General features: G+C 54.0%; 5 protein-coding genes across 5 annotated transcripts; 3 read left to right on the plus strand and 2 right to left on the minus strand.

Moving 5' to 3' along the window:
- Positions 1–677: 677 nt before the first annotated feature.
- KVR01_007886 (uncharacterized protein) lies at positions 678–2,586 on the plus strand (the record flags this gene model as incomplete). The annotated part of the gene is made up of 5 exons (XM_044785191.1): positions 678–839; positions 893–974; positions 1,073–1,433; positions 1,493–1,664; positions 1,735–2,586. The coding sequence occupies 5 exons, from the start codon at positions 678–680 to the stop codon at positions 2,584–2,586; spliced, it is 1,629 nt and encodes a 542-aa protein (XP_044642864.1).
- A 184-nt stretch (positions 2,587–2,770) lies between these two features.
- On the minus strand, positions 2,771–4,183 carry KVR01_007724 (uncharacterized protein; the record flags this gene model as incomplete). Its single annotated transcript, XM_044783625.1, has 4 exons — positions 2,771–3,137; positions 3,203–3,574; positions 3,717–3,884; positions 4,164–4,183. The coding sequence occupies 4 exons, from the start codon at positions 4,181–4,183 to the stop codon at positions 2,771–2,773; spliced, it is 927 nt and encodes a 308-aa protein (XP_044642702.1).
- Positions 4,184–4,982: 799 nt separating this feature from the next.
- Positions 4,983–6,239, minus strand: KVR01_007809 (uncharacterized protein; the record flags this gene model as incomplete). The annotated part of the gene is made up of 2 exons (XM_044787047.1): positions 4,983–5,792; positions 5,874–6,239. 2 exons carry the CDS (start codon positions 6,237–6,239, stop codon positions 4,983–4,985), a joined length of 1,176 nt encoding a protein of 391 aa, XP_044642787.1.
- A 3,740-nt stretch (positions 6,240–9,979) lies between these two features.
- KVR01_007861 (uncharacterized protein) lies at positions 9,980–11,823 on the plus strand (the record flags this gene model as incomplete). The annotated part of the gene is made up of 5 exons (XM_044786977.1): positions 9,980–10,095; positions 10,155–10,381; positions 10,444–10,867; positions 10,930–11,732; positions 11,816–11,823. 5 exons carry the CDS (start codon positions 9,980–9,982, stop codon positions 11,821–11,823), a joined length of 1,578 nt encoding a protein of 525 aa, XP_044642839.1.
- Positions 11,824–17,136: 5,313 nt separating this feature from the next.
- On the plus strand, positions 17,137–19,455 carry KVR01_007678 (uncharacterized protein). Its single transcript, XM_044783924.1, has 2 exons — positions 17,137–18,361; positions 18,429–19,455. The coding sequence occupies exons 1-2, from the start codon at positions 17,634–17,636 to the stop codon at positions 18,454–18,456; spliced, it is 756 nt and encodes a 251-aa protein (XP_044642656.1). The 5' UTR covers positions 17,137–17,633; the 3' UTR covers positions 18,457–19,455.
- Positions 19,456–21,245: the final 1,790 nt, after the last annotated feature.

The raw sequence follows: 21,245 nt of genomic DNA on the forward strand, positions 1-21,245 counted from the left end.
TGATTGTCATTGACGCGTTGCGAGCGTCCGCGTGCCTATCAGCCGGTATCTCGGCAAGCACTGACGGAGTACCAGCACAATCCGAGACGCGAACACAATCACAACGGGACGGTGGCTTATCAGATCCGGGGCAGTTTTGGTGGTGGAGGCGGCCCGGGTGACCGGTGCTTCTGATCGTTTCCGGTCAGGGGTAGACCCACAGGGCTCCACACCGAGGCTGATACTGCCGGGGAACTGCTCATCGGGGCAGCGCGTGTGCACTTCCGGATCCGATCTCGCCAGCGTGTCGACAGCCTCTGCCTGGGGATCCGGATCGAGGCGACAGTGAATGATTCCACTCTCGTCCCACCTCAGACTTGGCCCTCATAGGGAAATATGGTACGTCAGCTAGGCGGGAGATTGTCCCGGCCTGAGGCAGGATTAGAAGAGTCTGACCGCCACATCTCATCCGGCCTTCGACTTGCCTTCATCACCACTCTCCACATCAGCCAGAGTCAACGCGAACAAACCAGATCAAACTCATTGACGAACCCGACTACTATCTTTGACTGTCTTTGACGGACCTTGTTCTCGACAATAAGCCCCAATCTTTATAATCAGCACCCACATCCGAGCCCACCCTAGGCAATCCATGGTGATTGCAACCTTGGAAGACAGCACTCCCTCACATCAACACCATGGTCCTTCCGATTAGCAACCCGACAAAGTCCTACTGGATCGAGGCCGCTGAGTCTCCTCTGAGGAATTTTCAGTCAACCCCAGACCTCCCCAAGGAGACGGATGTTGTGATTGTTGGGAGCGGTTACACAGGCACCACAACGGCATATTGGTTGCACAAGGTGAGAATCTGAAACATTAATATCCGTCAGTGAGGTTCTGACAGGGCGAGCAGCACACCGCCAAAGATGGGACCACTCCGCGTATGCTTATGCTAGAGGCCCGAGATGTATGTGGTGGCGCCACAGGGCGGAACGGTAAGTGCCGAGCCAAATGTTCTTCTCAAAGCAGCCATGCTGCCGCGAAGACGAAGTATTGAATGCAGGGCTGACATCCTGCTTCTCCATTTCTCCAGGCGGTCAGCTTCGGCCACATGCCTACTCTCGGTACTCGAGCTGGTCTAGCCGGTTCGGGCCTGATGGGGCATTGAAATTGGTCAAGCATGAGATGGCCCATCTCGACGCCTTCAAGGCTCTTCTGACCGAGGAAGGCGTTGCAGACAAGGTATGCTTCAAGCTGGGTGAGACATTCGACGCGGCTATGACGCAGGAAGCCTGGGCGCGTCTCAAAGGAGCATTCGATGCGTTCGTCAGGGATCACGGCAGGGACGGCGAGGTGATTCGAGAATGCCGAATTATTGAAGACCCCAAGGAGGCGGAGGCCTTCACACAGATGAAAGGTTGTATTGCAGCTGTTGTGCACCCTACTGGTCAAGTGTAAGTGGCACAACAAGCATGATGTTCTTTGACCTTCCAAGCTGACTTGTTGGGAACAGTTGGCCATACAGATTCGTTCACGCTTTGCTTCAAATCGTGCTGGACACGGGCAAGCTAAATCTGCAAGCCAACACACCAGCTTTGAAAATTTCTGAGAGAGGTGAAGACGGATACATCACCGTGTCAACACCACGCGGCGACGTTCGCGCCAAGACTGTTGTGCACGCCACCGTATGTCCTGGACTTTCTTTTTACTCAATTCCATTTGAATGATCAAGCGCTGACAACAGAAACGCACAAGAACCGATGGGCTTCTCATCTCCTGCCCGAGTATTCTAACCTAATCTTCCCTTCGGTCTGTACTATTGGCGCGATCAAGGCCCCCGAAGGCTTCATCAAACACTCCGGCGCTCAGCACTGGGACAGCCATGTCAACAACTACCACGTGCAGCAGCCCCCACCCTATAACACGCTCATAGTCGGCGGCGCGAAGGCCGTTCTCTCGCACTACCCGCACGATTGGGTTCGCTCCGATGCGGAGGACAAGCTTAACCCCGGGGTAGCCGAGTTCTACAAGACGTGGCCAAAGAACGACATCGTGGGCTGGCCGGGGAAAGAGGACGAGGCGGAACTCGCGCTCGAAACAAATGAGGGCGGAAACTGGACGGGAGTCGAGTCGACCAGCATCGATTCCTTCCCGTTCGTTGGCCCAGCCCCGGCCCACCCCGGCCATTTCGTGGCGGCCGGTTTCAACGGCCATGGCATGCCCAGGATCCTCCTCTCGACGGCTCATATCACGCCTCTCATCCTCCAGGAGCTCGGCGTCAAGTGGACCGCCCCTGAGCTGGTGGCCTCTTATCCCCCTCTGCCCGAGCCATTTGTCGTCACGGATAAGCGGATCAAGCAGTTCACGGAAGCGGACGCGAAGAGGAGCTATGACGAAAGTGTAAGGGGCCATGAGGAAAGCGCCGCGAAGCCGTTCTGCAACGAGCCTCGGTGTCTGTTCTGGAAGTCAAAGGGGACGACGGGGCAGGCGGAGGCTCCTATTGCTGCAACTCAGGGGCCGGACCTCATCGAGCATGATATGATGGACGAGAAGCTGTACTTGAAGCATGCTCTGAACGATAACGGAAACGTTGATGTGGTGGGTTGAGCGTGGTATTGGTCATTTTGGGAGTTATTCGGCGTTAACCATTGCCTACATTATTGCACACAATTAATGCTTGGATATGTGACGGCGCAATCACGTGGGTCATTGAACGGCATACAACCAGTTTCAGAGCATAGATCATCTGGGTCATAACCCACATAGTTAAAGTACAATGCTAGCTGTTAGTCTATTGCTTGATAACAAAAATCCAATCCTGAATCGCCGCATGCGAAGTCCCCAGTTTTGACTTGAGCCAGCAGACATCAGAACCCGCCACGCTGGAATCCGGTTGGTACCAGCCCCATCCAGCACCCACACAGCTATCGTTCGAAGCGCACATGTTGATGCAGTCCTCAGCTCTGTCTGTCTCCATGTGAGCCAGATCCTTGGTGTTGTGGTCAGCATTGCCGTTGTAGTCGATACCACAGGAGATGTTAAATTCGACTGGGTTTGTTTCCGATGTGAATGTCGTTCCATTTGACGTAGGGCAGGATATCGACGACTCGGGAACAGACGCTGAAGAAGGCCTCGGCGTTGATGAAGGGGAGGACCCGCTACGTGCAGAGATGTTAGCTTTGGCAACCATTTGAAAAGCCTTCTCGGTATTCTGGAAGTTCACCTGCTTGATCCATCACCACTCTGGCCCAGGCCTAAGCCGAGGCCGAGACCAAGAGATAATCCCAATACTAGTATGGCTACTAGAGCTCCTAGTATCAACCAGAGCTTCCTCTTTCCTATCTTGAGGACATGCTCATCGACCGGATTATTCTCCCTCCCCGTGGGTGGTGCTCCGTCAAATAGTATCTTGCCGTCACTCGCCGGCGTCAAGAATGAAAAAGCTGGTGATGATCCTGTCTTGTATGATTGTCGGTTGTAAGGGTCGAACTGAGGCGGCGGTCCGTATTGCTGCCCGTATGGATGTGCATTGTAGTGTCCGAGGTTGGAGTTGTGCTGTGCTGGGTTGAATTCCAAACCCTGCTCATAATGCACCCTGTTCAGGTCTACGGTCAGAACATTTGAAACTCATAATGAGCCTGCTGTCGTGGCAGTTGGCTTCGAGTGTACCCTTGGCGGCGCACGGAACCAATTAAAGCTGGTGGAGAAGACTGGACGTCGGAGTGATATGGACATACTGAGGAGCTTCAGCTTCGCGGGCAACCTCCAGCCCCGGCTGCTCTTCGTTAGCTCTGTATTGAGCCATGGACACACTGTGCTGCGCCTGGGCAAAGCTCTTCCTCCTGTCAGGCCCGCACTCTCTACCTAGGTATCGACTCTGGAGCCTTCGTGAATACTCGCTCGCACTGTTGGAGATGTGTGGGTTTGTGGGGTATCAATGAATGTTGAAAGAGTGTGCATTTTGAACACGGAGTCGAGTGAGAAACGATGAATAGCTCATGGATCGCTCAAGGTTTGACCGGTTTGCCCTGATTCCGCAGGTCTGGGGAGAAGGATCCGAGATCTGCACACGATATCGCCCTGGCTATGGCCTGCATCCTTGTCAGCGCGCAGCCGGAGCACCTACAAGAGGATTAGACGAGCCACAAGCGCTTACCTGTTAGCTCCGCAATTAGAAAATAGGCTCAAGCTGTCCCCGATCCATTGGGTTTCGATCTCCCGCCCCTGTCTAAAGTGGCGTATCGGAAATATTCTTCTGCGGTATGATATAACCAGGCTGCCATCTCTGTCTCATTGCTGATCCCTTCGTACTACTGTGGCACGTTCCAGGCCCAGCTCTATGGGTCACCAGTTGACTGCAGCTTGTCACATTTAAGTACCTAGGTATACATCCCTTCCCAAGTAAGGCACATGGAATTCGCCTCGCCACCAGCACCGCAAAACTGCAGAACACAATGTGGTAGATTTCGCCTGCCTGTGTTACTCGATAATGCACCTTTGAGGATTGTGACGACACCACGCAACCACTATCGCCCGACTGCGCCCCGGCAGGCGGGCGGGCAGTCCACTGGGGGCAGCCCTCGGGGCCCTGGCTTTCAGCCTTCAGTCAGCTTGCCTTCACCTGTCGCTTCTTAAGTCCCTAATGACCCATCTGCAAGCTTCGGCATGCGGCATTTGTCCACTTCCGAACACCGGAATAAGTTTGAGATGCTACCCGTGGATGTCGGTTCTGCTTACCCACTGCTGGCACAGTCGGTACTAATTGCTTTCGCTTCTATTCCGTATACGTCCGAGGACATACATGGCGCCCTCATACGGTGGTAAGCACTCAAGACCCAGCACTTGGAAAGAACACGGTGTCGATAACGATAGTTATAATACGATAGGTGATGTTGAATATATACATGAAAGATAATCTCTCATATTTACATAGTGACCCTCCCAACACCGACATATATACACTCCAGCTCGCCGCCACTGCCACCCACAACAGTCAGCAGTGCTCAAGGCTTGTACGTCCTGAGCAAAGAGTCATAGTACTTGTAGCCAATCCCGCTAGGCGGCTCATAGCTATAGATATAGTCGCCCCACCATGGTCCACCTCCCCACCAGAGAGCACCGAGCCAGACATCGGAGTTCGACTTGAGAGTGTTGAGCAGCCCAGTGACGGCGGATTTGCACTGGTCGTTGGCGCCTCCCGCAAACTCGCCGATGATTCCGAGCTTGCCGTTAGTCTTGAGCCACTGAGTCGCACTGGCAACGCGCTCTGCGCCGATGGTCCCCGACACGCAGGTAGCAGACGTACCCGAGCCGTCCGAGTCGAGGTACTGGTGCATTTCGTAGACGATCTTGTTTTGGGGGTCTGTCAGGGCCTTGAGGTTGTCGTTGACCTGAGTCCAAGTCCAAGCACCCGAGTACGAGTTACCCTCGACAAAGATGTACTGCGAGGTTGCGCCTGCGGCACGAATACCATTGATGGCGGCCTGGTTCAGGTTCAAAACGAGCGTCTGGTCCATATCGTGGTACTCATTATTGGTATCGAAGATGACCTTGGAGTTGCTCTTGTACACGCTGGCGAGGTTCTTCCAGAAGGTCTGGAAGCCGGCGGTGTCGGTGATGATGTTGCCGTAGAACCGACCGTAGTTGTGCGGGTCAATGATGGCGTAGCCTCCGGCATTGGTAATGAAGTTTACCGTTGCGGTGTAGTTGTTAAGATATGCGGTTGCCAATGAGGACGAGATCGTGTTGCCAGTAACCATTCTCTCCATGGAGAAGGGAACGCGGAGGGCGTTATAGCCCGAGCTGATCAAGGTCTGGTCCCTTTTCAGTTCCCACTTGCTGATTGCATTGACAAGACTTTATGAGTGTCAGAACTCATCGATCTAGGGGCTCACCTGAAGAGCTGTGTTGTCTGGGAATATGAAGTCTTTCCCATAGGTTCCGGGGAAGTTCTGGTTGCCAAATTCGGCTCCAGACTCATCCACGCCAAGGAACTTCCAGCCTCCTGTAGCTGAAGGTGCCTTCGAGGTCGTCGCGCTCGGCTGGGACGATGAGGTCGTGCTGGGCCGGGCGGAAGTTGACAGCGTAGTCGATGCGCTGCCAGGAAGACACTGGGAGTAGTACTGGTTGGAGTACGTGCACGTGTATCCAGACACACATGTTGTCGCTCCAGTCCATCCCTGGCCTCCACATTGAGCATAAGCTGCGCCCTGCGCAAGAGCGCCAGCAATGAATGCGGCCGAGGCGATCAAGGATTTCATGATGGGGCTGAGATCGTCGGTCCTTGGTATCCGCGATCACATCTGCCAAAAGCTTGACCACGGGGTGCCAACACCATTTATACGAAGGCGGGAGCAGCGGTGCCACCCAGTTGGTGTGAGACCAAGTCAGCGATGCGTTCTCCAATGCAATGGTAATTCTGCTCCAGACGTAAGAACGCGGGAGCAGGGCCGCCGATACCCACATTAAGACGAGCATCTAAGGCGAGAAGCTTACTTCTAACTAGCTTGGTCGCCTTCGGGACATCCAGCCGACAGTAGTCGCATCAGACAGGTCGAAATTCACCTTAGCGGCGGGCTCTCGCGAGCCGCATGCCATGATGAGCTTGGCCCTGGCTCTAAGCCCTTGCAGTGTTCAACGAGTTGTTCTCAGGAACGCACAAACGGCTAAGACTCAGTCGCGCCCATGGGCCGGTAGCACAACGACACTTGAGACATGACGGTTGGTGACGGGGGTGGCTCTAAAGTCTGATCCCGTGATACCGCTTGTTATGTGACTTCGCAACAGCACACGGTGGGTCATCTGGGATCATGGACTGTTTTCTCCGTTAAACGCGGATGGAGACTCTCCGTCGCCGGTTTGGGCGTCACAAGGCCTCATCTTAACCTTTAGCCTTCCAATCATTTGACCCCTCGGCAGGGAAGTTGCCTTACATAATCAGCATAATGCCGGACAGCGACAACTTTTTGCTCCAGGCTTGCTGGAATCCAGAGCGGAAAGAGGTCTATCGTGACTTTGGCCGTATTTGGACATGTAGTCTTCGCAAAAGCGGGAGGGCCTTCCGGCCAACACCTCTAGGGCTAAGGGTCTGGAGTGGTTGAATCTTACTAGTAGGTGGTAAATTTAAGCTGTTATCTGAAGTACTCGACGACCCCGGAAATGTATCACATGTAAGCAATGTGTGACCCATGACCTAGCTATGATCTCCATGATACACTTGTCGGTAGTCTTATCCGCCTGTGTGAATGTTGCCAATTGTCCGAGTAATTGATACCAGCCGTCATCAAAATGTGTCAATCTGAGCCATGCCTTCCCACTTAAATTATTTCGACTGCCTGGCCAAGTAGTTGGCGGCGGGCCTCAAGTATTCCTCCTCCAGGATACGCATGGTGTCCGACACGTTGTGAAATGCTCCGTTGGCAGCGAGGACGTACGCCGGCTGCAGCATTTTGTCGAGGATCCCTTTGGGATCCATTCCAGTCACCAGGTTCGACCCTGTCACGCCGCGGTGGCTCACCCGAGCTGTTCCGTGTGGCGCATCGTCATGGACCATCACGCGCTTGCTGGCACCGATACCCTGATTGTATTCTGACTCTCCTGATATTTCCTGGTGTCAGCCTGGCATACCTACGGCATCGAAGCTGCGGGGACGGGGAACGGGGAGATTATACCATGCTGGAAGCGTCTCTTCTGCCTGCCGTCGTTGGCGTCACGGCCGACAGTCGGTATGATGGACGGCTAGTCGTCGTCGTCCCCGTTGTTGTGCTGCGTGGGCTCCTGCTTGATTGCGTTGTCTGGCACACCCCGGCCCACACGGGTGGTCGACACGCCGTGTCGTCGGCCCACCCGGTCTGACAACCCAGGCTCTGCCTTGGGCTGCTCGTCGTCGCTCTCTATGCCAGTAAGGTCGATCAGATCGGCTAAGATGTGGACTTAGGGGTGTGTATGTCAGCACGGGGTGACCAGGCTATCTTACATGGGCTCTCCTGCCGGTCCTGTGGAGGTGGTCTAGGACGCCGGGGCTCTCGCTTATGTGACGGCGACGGCGTGCAGTGTCGTGGTGTCGGTCCTCTGGCGTAGTTATTCTGGAAAAGCCCGGTGTGACGGGACTGGCAGCTTCGTGATCCTGGTGACCACCTCGTGCTACGAGCCTGAAGTCAAACATGGCGTGGATATCATCGCCCGTGAGACTGGATAGTGGCTTGGTGTAGATCCCGGTTGCCTTGGCTGGTGTGGTCGTGCTCGTGCTCTGCCGAAAGGGTCAGCACGCGGGATATATAAGGTGCTTGCCTGGCACTGACCTGGAAACTGTCCATAATCGTGGTCTGCCGGGTGTTCAACTTGCGTGCAAGGTGGTGATGGCGGCCGGATCTCTGCCCGCCAGAGCGACCCGTGGCTCTGGCAGTCGTGAGCATGGTGACAGGCAGTCTGGGCTTTGGCTATGTGTCCGATGGGGAAGGGTGTCTGGTGGGAAAGAGCCTGACGAGAAACATGAATGTGTCTGACGAGGAAGAGTCTGATGGGAACTTGGACGGGCGCCCTGTGATGATGTGGCGTGCGTGTGTCATGCTCGTCGCGACCAGTATCTGGCAAGTGGCGTCCCGGACTTGTGTGCTGGGGGTTTGGCACCGGGGAAGGCACCGCCTGGCAGCTGACGTACTGTAAGGGGTGCTCATTGTGCTCATGCGGCAGGTCCAGGCAGGAGTCTGGGTGAAGGTGCCGTGTGCAGCATTAGTGACAATATCTGGGTGGGTAGGCACACAGGGAGGTAGGTGCTTAGGTGCTTTATCGTGTCGGCAGCGAGCGTCTGGCCGTGCGTTGCTCCCAGTAAGGGGAGTCGTCTCCTCTTGTCATGAGGCAGGTGCTGCGATAGGTGTGGGCAGACCCGTGGCGGTTGTTGGATCTTGCCTTGCCCTCGCCGAACATTCAAGCTGGTTGGTCCCTGGTGCTTCTTGCCTGTCAGCTGCCCTCAGTCACCCCCGTCGCTAGGTTGAGCGTTTATCAGGCCACCTTCCGACGTCAGTGGAGCAGGATGGCTTGTACTGCTTCCTGGTTGTGGTTTGGCATTGACTTACTGGGCGTGGCTGTTATCTTGTTGCTTTAGGTCCGTGCCTGCCTCCTGCCCCCTCTGCTGATGCGGGCGCTCCTATGGTTGCCCTCCCTCTTATCTGACTCACTCTCCCTCTTATCTAACTCACTGGGAGGTAGGAGCACGGGAGGCGTTGGGCGAGAGCGAGTGGTGTTGCGGCAATGGGAGGTTGTCTGATGGGAGGTTGTCCGATAGGAGGTTGTCCCTTATGAGGTTGTCTGATAGGAGGTTATCTGATAGGAGGTTGTCTGATAGGAGGTTGTCTGATGGGAGGTTGTCTGATGGGAGTTACGGCACAAATAAAGGAGCAGAAAGAAAAACGCCCACTTCCACCCAGCACCCACACCCATCTCTCTCAACCTTCTTACACCACGACGTCGTCTGGTCCTGGGACCCTCTCATAAACATCCACCTCCTCCCCTGCCTTGTTTCCATTCTATTCCACTCGTTTCCGAGCTGCTATCAACGGCTTCCGCCCTCACTCTGGGACGCTCGTCCGATCCTTTCCTCGCCACGGCGGTCGTCTGCCCCTCCCTCGCCTTGTTACCATACTGAGTCACTCGTCCTCAGGTTGTCATCGACTGCTCCCCGTGGGACACCCATCCAGTCCTTTCCTCGTCACGGCGGTCGTCTACCCCTCCCTCACCTTGTTTCCACTCTAGGTCATTTGTTCCTAGGCTGTCGTTAACTGCTTCTGCCCTCACTGTGTGAAGCCTATCCAATCCTTTTATTGTCGCAGCGGTCGTCCGCCTGGTTGCCGACCACACAGTCTGCGCACAGCACGCCGCAGCCATCCCAGCCGCTGCTGACCACGGTACCCCTTTTTGGTACGATGCCGCCAGCCTCCAAACCGTGCGCGAGGGCATCGATAACGCGCAGAAGCTACACGACAATGCGGCAAGCCTACTGTCCATGATTCACCTCGTGGAGCCTGGTCAGATCGATAAGTGCCAGCTCGACGCCAACAACGCAATCAAGAAACTCCATAACTCCTGGGTCGAGTTGTATTCCGAGTTCTCCCGCGCCAGGTATGATCTAACCTGTTATCATGTTGTAACACATGCCTCATTTATTAACCAGATCGCAGATGTGCCAAGCACAAGCTTGAGGATATGCCTGGTTTTTACAACGCGACTGATCATGCCAAGCTCAATGACCTGCTGGCCAGCGTATATCAATGCAACATTAAGGGTGCCGGGCTTTCTTTTCATATGGTTTTCAACGAGTCTGCACTTGGTCCGCTACCCCCTCCATCGGAGGCGCCACGGGTCACCGCCGGTACTACTGCTGTCGTCGCTGGGCGTGTACCACAGTGTATGTTCATACCGTCTGTCTGCCGTGCTGTTCTCGAGCCCCGTGCTAACCATTACTCGCAGCTCCCGCCGAGCCCCGGGTGAACACGCGTTCTCTAGGTGTCGGAGACTCCTCGGACTCCATGCCATTACGCCCGACGTTTGCGCCCCCACTCGACGTACAGAACCTACAGGCCAAGGCTGAAGAGCGGATCGGGATGACCTTGGGGCCAATCGCGGCCAATCTGACATCAGATGGTTTCACGGCCAGAGTCGAAGCTGCCATTAACAATGGCCAGTTTGCCGTCGACCCCAGGGTACTGTGTGTCTCTGCCTTGGGTGACCAGTTTGACAGCCGGTCAATTGACTTAATCTTCCGGGGACCACCCAGCACCAAGAAGGCGTTCGGGCATGACCCGACAGGGAAGAACACCAGTCTTCACAAGCTCATTGCCCTCCGTGGTCTATCCGTGGCCGATATGGATGTGACCTTAGAGGGGTCCCACAGGTGCCACCACAATGCCTGCTGCGTACCGGACCACATCCACCCAACATCCACCCAGCTACCAGGACCGACAACAACGGTCGCAAGGTGTGTCAACAGCTGGCCAAGACACTGCGAGAGCAGGGAGAGCGGATACCCCTGTTATGTGCCCGACGTGATCATGAACCCCCTTGTCTTCTCGGGTCCGCCGGCCTGCAGTGGCAGGAGTTCCACTTCGCGTCGTGGATGTACTATCGCGGGTACGCATCGATCAATGAGGTACCACCTGCTCGGTTGAGGAGCATCTCGGCCGATAGCGAGTTCATGGGGCTCGAGCTACGGACTTACAGAGTCGACCATACTGACGGCGAGGGATCCCTGGTTCTCGTCAACTCCTACACCATGCAGGAATACATCACTAAGGTCAATATCACTGGTCATGGCCCGTCGCCCCGTGTGGTCGCACCCACTCATGGTGCAGTCGCACCCGCTCCTCGTGTCCTGCGCCAGAGAGTTGCCCTCACAGCGGGGTTGGCCCAGCCTCACACTCGGCCTGCGAACCGGGCTACGATCCAAGTGAAGGAGGTCAAAAGCGCGCGTGTTGCGGGTCTAGTTCGTCGATTCGGTGATTTATTGCCCCGCTCGAATGCCACCCCAATTGCGTTGACCGTTGACGATGTCGATGACCTCAAGGAACTCGCTGAACTTGCCGCAGCCGACCCGGTCGAAGACCCATCCAGCATCGAGGATGCATTGGAAGCAAAAGCCCGACTGCACGCGTCCGAGATGAGATGTTATCAGAAATGGCTCGCCAGCGAAGAGGCGAATCAGATCCATGCGGTCAACTTGCATCTGGTTGGGAACGACGACATTTCCGATAGCATATTATGTACGATATGCATCAGTGAGATCCACCGATGCCTTCCCACGGGTTGTTCAAATCGCTATCCAGAACCCAATTCGGAATACCAGGCCGGTGACATACCAAAGCAAATCGTCAACCATACCTACTTAAGTAAGTAGGTATATAGCTCTATTAGACAACCTCCTATAAGACAACCTCCTATCAGACAACCTCCTATTAGATATCCTCTTATGGGATAACCTTTTATAGGAATAGAGTAAAATGATCCCTTACTAATAACTTGCCTTGAAAGGAGATAGTATTGGTTAAGATCCTATGGTAACAGCTTACCTATCTAGGTACTCAATACTTAGTCTAGCTAGTGGACAATCTATTTAGTGTCAGTAACTCTAGCTGAAAAGTAACACTAATTGATTGACATTTTCACTAAGTCACAAGTAATGAGATTTAAACTTCGTTGACTGCTTGCAACATCTCTGGCTAACTAGGTGTCCGCACAGATTGGTGATTGACGTATCTACGAATGGACGGCGCTTCACAACAGGGCCTTGTGTGACTGAGTGTGGTGTTACTGAGAAATTATTCTAAGGCAAACATATCGGGTGACTGAGAATTCCTACCCCAGACGAAAGTTTTGTCCAGCGCCAAGTTAGTGTGTCAAGGGTGGCTGCTCAAGGCGCGGTGAAAATTGCACCTCCTCACTCAACATCATAGAATGACCACTATCTGCTGCTAGATACGCCATGCCGCCAACATTTTCCATTTTTCATTTTGAGCAATAGAAAACTGGAATTTGCCAGGTTGGATGTCCACCAGAACACCTGCCGTACATTAGAGAGTCCCAATACACGCTGAGATAAGGATGAGTAGTGGCACACCACTTACAGGCCATGGACGACTGAGCCACCGCCAACTGAGCAGTGGCTGATAAGTACATGGGTGCCTCTGCACCTAGGTACTTAGTTAAGTACCTACTAGGTATATATCCGACGCAATGATTGATTTCACTTCACACCTCGCCGGAGCGATCACTAATGCCACTTCATGTTCCACGAACTTGCGGCCTCTTGTGTAGTTATTCGCATATAACGTAGCTTGGCACTCCCATCAAATACCGATCCCTTAGCTTGGATCACTAATACTCAATCAAGTAGGGATGCAGGATTCAAGATGCGGGTGTCAGCAGCTGCATTTCGAATCCCGCACGCCTCTTTCTTACATATATTTGACACTCTAAGTAGTAGTAAGTAATCATTCAAGCTGACACGATTTTGGGTCCAACGCAGCACTTATGAAAGTTTTGCAATCGAAAATATTGTAATCACCTGTTGTGAAACACTCTCCAGCATCATGCCGCCTAATCATCCATCCGCCTTTCCGTCTTTCAGAGATGCTCAATCATTTCTATTGGATCCTCAACCTTGTGCGGACTTGTATTGAGGCAGCCAAGTCAAAATCCTTGCGCTCAGCAGAATACAGCTTCCACTAATCGGAGGAGGTTTGAATGTGAACACATCGATCGGAACTCGGGGTTTGGTTGGCGAAGCAATTCGAGTTGTAATCATGATGATGCGGCGCGTCTTAGTGGTCTTTGAAATTCTATACTTGTGTTTGTTGCTCAGTACACGGCTCGATCATCGAGACCACTCTATTTGGCACAATCACCTAGCCCAGAAAGCTTCCAGGATATGAGGAATCATCATGTTGTGATGGGAACTCGCCATTCAAATGCTGCAACTTGGCAGCGGACCGCATATTGGCAGCAGTTGAGTGGGATCAAGATCGGGTACCAGACGATCAGTAATACACCTAGGGCCAAACTTGACACTCCGGGGGCTCGATTGAAATGGTGCATAGGCTGCAGAACTCATATATGTGGTTTCGCTTCTATTCCGTATACATCCGAGGACATACATGGCGCCTTCATACGGTGGTAAGCACTCAAGACCCAGCGCTTGGAAAGAACACGATGCCGATAACAATAGTTATAATACGATAGGTGCTTGTGGCCTCAGCCTTGCGACGCACAGACAAGGCTAAGGGGCACCGTCTTGACGACGAGAACTCATATATATACCATCAGTTCGTACTTCTTTTCCCTGAATATATGTCGCGAGCAATCACCGCTGAAGCACACTTTGCACATGCTACCAAAACATCGCCAACTTCTATCACCCACCAAAATGCCATTCGGAAATCCAGCAAATGCAGCTTCGGCTGAGGAGCTTCTGCATCGGAACAAGTATGCAACTGCGCAGAACAGATAAGATTGTGGTGGAAATGTTCTGATTTCGTGACAGGGATGCTGCCAAAGCTCATCAACCCGAGCCTCTTCTCGAAGAGAGGCCCACAGGTTCCCCAAAACCCAAGACGTTCATTTGTTAGAATATTGACGACCCTCTCTAATAATAGACTTAGAGGCTGACTTACTATCGTCAGTCTGCTGTTTCGATCCACGTGTGGATCCCACCACCTTCCTTGGGCTCAATCCTTGGGGTTAGGCATCCCATCTTCGCTCCTAGCAGAAGCACAATACCCTCGTGGTAGATGTCTCAGGTGGCCACGTGCCTAACTTCACGACACAGATCTCTGTTGCGTGTGAGTTTGCTAACTCCATGGGATCAATATAGATGCGCTCGTCGTGAGAAATGCGGGTGGCGCTGTCGGTCCGGGCGTCCAGATGCTCCCCCTAATGGACCATTTCCTCGGCACACTAGAGGACATTTTCGTGATTCAGCACACTGGTGCGTTGCCTATCAAAATCATTACCTTATACTTACATGCTAATATAACACAGACTGTGGTGCGTTGCACATGACCGAGGACGACGTAAAGGGCTATCTGAGAGATCGACACCTGGGTGATGACGAGCAGATCGACAAGCTTGTTTTTGGGGTTGGGGATGTGTAAGTGACGTTCATCTCACAATTAGACAGGGTCTTAGATCTCGGGGACTATTCTATTCTGACTGGAATAACAGGCTCGAGCAGCGCGTCCGTGACAATGTCAAACTCATCAAGGAGTCACCTTTTGTCCGCGAGGAGCTCAAGGCTCGCACCAAGGGACTAATCTACGATATCAAGACGGGTGTCCTCAGTGAGGTTCCGTAGAGTCTCTGCCTTCTACGAAGTTACCTCAATGAGTGTATCTGGAATATCTGTTTTCCTTTTCACACACGTTTGTGTCATTGAGCTTTCATTCCTTCTGCGAGTTGAATTGTTATATCTTGGCAACGTCGCTGGGAGGCAGAGGGTCCGGGACATTCCACCATGACTTGAACCTGAAGATGCGTATCATCGGTCAATCTCCACCCCGTGTCCAGTTCTGTGCTCTTGCGGGACCACAGCCGGAGAAGGTGCTATTACATAGGCTCCAATGTTGAATACAGTCATGGACGAGAATGTTCAAGTGCTATTCGCCGTGGTATGTGCTAAGCTGAGCACCTGGGCATATGTTCCACTTCAGTGTTGCTACCGTCTGCATCCACCACAGCAAGCTGGCGGGCGTTTGGCCACTTCTTTGTAGAACATGCATCCTATCGGGTAATATCCGCGTTCACGGAACAACTGCGGCAAGACACCTTTGGTGCCTACGCAGATGCGGTGGCATGCAGTTCTGCAAATAATCTCCGCAGAAACAAATGCTTACCCGATCCTAGGCGCAGAAGGTCGGGCTTACCCTTGTTGCACGCCACCTGTGGTAAATCTATTTGAGACAGACCGGCTACGGTCTGGATCCTTTGTCATTCTACACCCCAGCAGGTAAGGAAGGGATTAAATCCGAGCAGGGAGTCGAATTTTCCGAGTACAACGGGGAAGACCAAGCACTGAGGAGCTGCGAAATAGTGAACGGACCTCTGTACTAAATGTCACCTCGGTCATCTTGAGGGGCATATACCGAGATGACTACTGCTACAGTAGACTCGATCGGGTGGCAACGCCTAGATGGCCTAGATCTTGCAAACCTCAGCTTGAGATTACTTGCAGCTGCGAGCTTGGACATCGCAACAGGGTGATGCTAGTGTAGATTGGAATGGAAGTGATGGTCTCACGATGTCTGCACGGACAAGCCTGCTGAGCATAAATGCTGATGAGCAGAGGTTGGCGCCAGCTGCTCAGATCTGTTGGGCACACTCCTAAAACGCCGGCCAAGTATCGAGAGTGGGACTGGGAGGTCAAAGCATGTGAGCACAGAATGGCCGTCTGCTTCAATCTCCGTCTTCATCATGCGCCTTGAGCAAGGACGTGGTGGTAGTCGAACGGTTTCATTTGTCGCTTCAACTGTTTCCCTGGCAGGACGTTCTGTCTTCTGGTGTGCGTATTTTCAAATGTTGGCACAAGCTTGGCGGGGAAATGAATCGGAGCCGCCGCAAATGCGACCACGGGCTCTGAGGGCAATATATTTCTCGAAATTGGCATGTTATCTATTCTCACATATTACCAGAATCCGAGCCTCGGCGTTTAAACCCAGGTAACATGACGGAAGTCAGGCGGCATATTGATCGGGGTGAAGATCGAGGAGGCTCGCGCAGGGTCTAGAACGCAACACAACGCAGAGTACTCTAATTTCTGGCTACCCAGGCAGACAACGGGAGTGATGGGGTGCGCAGGTAGGGCTGACCATGCACGTCCTCGCAGCACAGTGGATCCCAAGTGAGGAGCCGGGGGCTGGCTGTGACACATGAGTCGTAGCACCTGGGCAGAGGTCACTGGCAAATTGCAGCAAGCGCTGCCCCGGAGCTGAGGTCATCGAGGTTGCTTCCCGGCAGCGAGCTCGCGCAAGGATGGCTGGTCCCTTGCAGGAACAGTTCATCTCATGTTGGGCTCATGGAAGGCATCTCAGGCCGTGGCCCCCTGTCAGCACCGGGTTGCCGCCTGGGCGGCTGGAGGCGGGTGGGATACCCCTGAGTCGGCTCATTTGACACCACCACATGGTGAAACGAGTGCGGAAATGAGCCCCCAGATTGCGGTCAAAATAAACTCATGTCGATTCGACTCGCCCACCACTCCTTCCGCCGGCTGCACGCTAGTCGAGGCCCCTCGCGTACGTAGAGATTGTTTCCCCCACCACGAGTGATTGAGCAACTTTGAACGGATCCAACTTGCGGATGCCCGGCACTGGGCAGGAGATCTCCGCCTTCTGCCCATTATTAGACTCAAGTGCTATGCTGTGGTTTGATGGCTGCCGCCAGTCTCGGCGCCCCCCGTAGTTTATTGTGTACCTAAGGTCCCCTCATCATGATTTGCGCGGCAGGATCAGATCACGCTGTGTCCCGACGGCGCGGCACACCTGCCATGTCCCGGGCGGATGCCGATCCGCCAATCCAAGATGATCCAAGATTCATGGCGTGCCACCAGCCGATGTGACTCGGAAGAGCTAGATCCCATGAGAACAGGCGAACATACTAGGCCACAATTTGGCTGAAACGCACAGCTGCCCCAGTCGTGTTAAATGAGTGCGCGAAAAAAAACCACCTCCAACCCTTGCTTCGGCACACTGAGCTGCCCAGGCTGGACAAGGCTTGACAAGGCCCTCTGCTCGACGGGAAAGCAGAGCGAAGAAGCAAGAAACCCAGCTAATTCATATTATTCCTGCACGGTGTGATGACGTGCCCCGCCCTGCCCCAGATATCCCAAGCCCCTGGATCCCGGGCGGCATCACACCCACACTCAGATACAAATCTACCGCGGGCCCGCGATGCCTCCATTGTTAGATTCCTTTCTGGCCTCACCCACTGAGCAAGCCTCATAGCGTCTGTCTCTCCTTCAGCCCATCGGCACTCCGACGTCACGACACTCTTTTGAAAAAAAAACATTCCACCCGCGGCAGCGCCAGCTTGAACAAAATACTCCGGATATCACCGTCGAGTCACTACAGCAGACCTCACCTCACGATCCTCTCCGGCACAAAAACCACACAGTCAAGATGCAGTTCTCAACTCGCTCAGCCCTAGTGGCCCTCCTCATGGCCGCCGATGCCATGGCATGCGGCAAGGGTTATCACCGCAAGCACCACAAGCACACGACTCTGTCCACCTCGACCCTGGTCGCAACTACCGTGCCGTCGTCTACCCCCGTTGCCGAGGCCCCTGCGATCCCCACCATCCTTCCCCCAGTCGTCGAGAGCCCTGCGCCGTCGCCGTCGCCGTCGTCGTCGTCGTCTTCGATCGTCATCGAGCCCAGCACGACCTCGTCGTCCACCGCGGCCTCTACGCCGACCGCGCCTGCCACATCCGGCCTCACCGCCGACGAGCAGGCGGCCCTGGACAGCCAGAACAACGCCCGTGCCGAAGTTGGCGCTACCGCCCTCACCTGGGACGCCGGCCTCGCCGCTGACGCTCTGGAGTGGGCCCAGCACCTCGCCTCCACGGCTGGGTCCTCCGGCACGCTGACTCACTCCGACACCACCTCGGACGGTGAGAACCTGTACTGGCAGAGCAACTCTCCTTCGCCCTACGCCAACGCCGCGAACGCCTGGGTCGGTGAGAAGAACCTCTACAACGGCGAGCCCATCACCGGCTCCGGCAACTTCCATGAGTACGGCCACTACACCCAGGTCATCTGGGCCTCGACCTCCAAGGTCGGTATGGCCGTCGCTGATGACGGTGCCGGTGGCTTCTACGTCGTCGCTCGCTACAACCCTGCGGGTAACATGTAAGCAGCCATCCTGCAATTTCTTCCCGGCTGTCCAAGAATATACATACTGACATGGTGGAACCAGGATTGGCGAGACCCCCTCTTCGGGTTAAGTCTTCTCTCTTTTTCGAAAGCATGTTGCATATGCCAGCGATCGCTCGGGCTCCAGTGACGCGGCATCTGGGAGGCACAAAGCGTTGACCGCGTAGACGTCAAAAGGTTCTTTCTTGGGGATCTTGCCCTGGTCAAGACCAAAACCACAATTCAAAACCACACCAAAGATGGCTTTCATCGTTTCGGGGATGGAAGAGTTGGAAGACAGCTCTCGTCCTAATTGCGCAGGCCTGTTCCTTCGCAGGACGGCCCCGCAAACCTTTTGTTTCGTTCATTCTGTACATATTTGCATTCCACGATCATCACGAACGAGATCACGTTGACATTATGAAGTCGGCAACTGTTTTGTCCGCATCCTCTTTTTGGTGACTGGTAGTAAACGTGACACGTGGAGAGAGAAGTGTTGGTCGCTGCCAGTTGAAGAGAGACGCGTTGCGGTCAGGATCTTCAGGTGCTCTGGCGCGCGTGGGTGTAATTCCGCCCCTTGGCACTGGTGGTCTACCTAACGTGTACATACCTAGAAGTCTGCAGGGTTACCCTGGGCCGTCATAATGGCGTTACCTGTGAGGTCCACCCAATCTCCGGGTTACATTGACTATGTTCATGCAGATTTCGAGCCGCAACGATTTCACTCTACATCCATGGATGTTTGAAAGATGGAATATGGGAACATCGAGCGAATTGAGCGCTGTTTGTTGTTGGGTTGAAGTGTTTCAGTTGTAGGGATTTGGGTGTCTGCGGGTAACATCCCATGGTATATGTAAGGTCAGAAATCCAACCTCGAATACCATCCAGACAGCAGCCTCGACAGCAGCCTCTTCGAGGATTACGCTGCGTCGTAAGCGAAGATAAGCAAAGAGCTCGTGTTATCTCACAAGGTCTGAGCGATAAATTCTGAGAGAAATGTGCGTGTTGTACTCAGTGCACAGGTAGCCTTGCAGATTCGAGGCGTGGAGGAGCCGGTCTTCCGGATTTGTTCTGCTTGACTAGCAGTGAACTCGGGGGGACATGTCCGCCAGGCTCCGAGAGCCTCTGCTTCACTCACTGCTGATGAACCTCCTTCGAATGTCACTTGCTCTTTGATATGTTGCCTGCAACATCACACTGCCACAGGACATATCGACACCTCCTCGTTGAGACTATTGTGATAACTGACTTAAATCTGTTCCGGCCACCGGCCCGGTGGCCGCATGCGCTGGATTGATAGCGAAGAGGACCTCAAAAGTCACTCTGGCCTGTGCGCCAACTTGGCAACACGGGGCTGCGTGCGGATCCGCAACGAAGGCGGATACCTCTCGGTATCAATACTACTACTCCAGGGGGTTGGCAGAGTGGATGCCCCGATGCCAACCCGCGGGAGCCGGACGCAGTACAGAGCTCCGCTGTTTTGATTGCTACACCGACATCTGTATTCGATGTCGGGTTATCTTGACCATACGGGAAGCAACTGCTGGAGCATCGCAGGACGGCCCAGAGCAGGTTGTCTGGCAGCCAGGGATACACGTCTCGTCGCTGAGTACCTAGGTAATTGTCAGGTAACACGTTGCGATTAGTTTTCGCCACTGCGGAACGATATTGGAGTCGCCTGGGTCGCCTCATCCATCAAAAGAATCCATTCTCACGTTCCCAAATTCTTCAACTGCATGCAACCCAGCGTGGCTGTCTTGGACCTACCATTTATACTCAGCTGATGAGAAGTGTTTCCCTCCCGTCAAGTCTGTCCGCGGCTCGTGCCGTGGACCTGGGACAATTACGTACCATGACACTTGTTACACTGGATAGGTATAGAAGCGCGAGCGGAAGTTTTACCATGATTGCGGTCAAGCCAAAAGCGGCTGTACACTATTTCTTACAGGGGCATCAGGCAACGTGGCCCAGTAACAGTAATGTGTGTCGTGTAGTCCGATACGTGTCTGGAATCTGCACACACAAAGATCGACAGCGCGTCTCGGAGCTCTCATGCAGGCCCCAATATATGGCTGGATTGAGCAGCAGTCCTTGTCTGGCTGACTGGTTGACTGGTTGACCCGGATCCGACGATGGGGGCTGGCGTTCCCAACATCAAGTCTCACCCCTGCTCAGCTGCAAGAACAGATCCTATCAGGGCTTCCCAAGCGGTCTTTGTGGCGACTCTTCCGGCTGGACGCAGTGTGCAGGCGACGGCTCCCTGAACAACTGACACCCAACACCCTCCCACACGTCTACAGCCTTGTCTCTAATGATCGACGGCCATCTTTGATGCTGCTTTCCTTGAGCTAACGACGCTGGAAGAGTAGTTCGCTCCGCAGTGACGAAGCTTTATATTAAAACTACAGCGTTTCCAGAAATAAGAATGCATCCGTTCGAATGAGGAACTGTACTTCCCTTCCCCCCCTCCCTGTTGGTTTCTTTTTTTTTTTTTAAAAAAAAAAAAAAAGGAGGAAATCTGTGTTTTTGATCCCCAAGAGCTCTCTCAACCACGGAAGGCCAGTGCTTACCAGGGTGTGATTTCCGGCGCACGTGAGTGTCAACAAAGTTCCGGCGGTGACAGCTTCCTCGCAGATCTTGGCGGCCGCTTAGGACGGACCGTTTGGGGCACTGGCCTCATGGGAAGCAACAGTTACTGCGGCCACTATTGATCGGACAGCCTTAATGGCCCCCTAGAGAACGTCGCACCCAGCGCCCCTCGGCACCTAGTGATATGTCAAATGCTTGGTCTAGCTGGAATCGGTTCATCGACCCGAACAATCGCACGGCTTAGCGCAGGGCGAGGTATGGGGCCTGGCCATGGATGGGTACACGCATACCT

This window comes from Diaporthe batatas (assembly GCF_019321695.1).
Source record: "Diaporthe batatas strain CRI 302-4 chromosome Unknown Contig00009, whole genome shotgun sequence".
In the NCBI taxonomy this organism is placed as follows: domain Eukaryota; kingdom Fungi; phylum Ascomycota; class Sordariomycetes; order Diaporthales; family Diaporthaceae; genus Diaporthe; species Diaporthe batatas.

Excerpts from the sequence above, each read along its gene's own strand:
- KVR01_007678 (XM_044783924.1), top strand. The coding sequence starts at position 17,634 with ATGCAGTTCTCAACTCGCTCAGCCCTAGTGGCCCTCCTCATGGCCGCC. Across the intron at positions 18,362-18,428 it reads TACAACCCTGCGGGTAACAT|GATTGGCGAGACCCCCTCTT; the intron begins GTAAGCAGCCAT and ends TGGTGGAACCAG.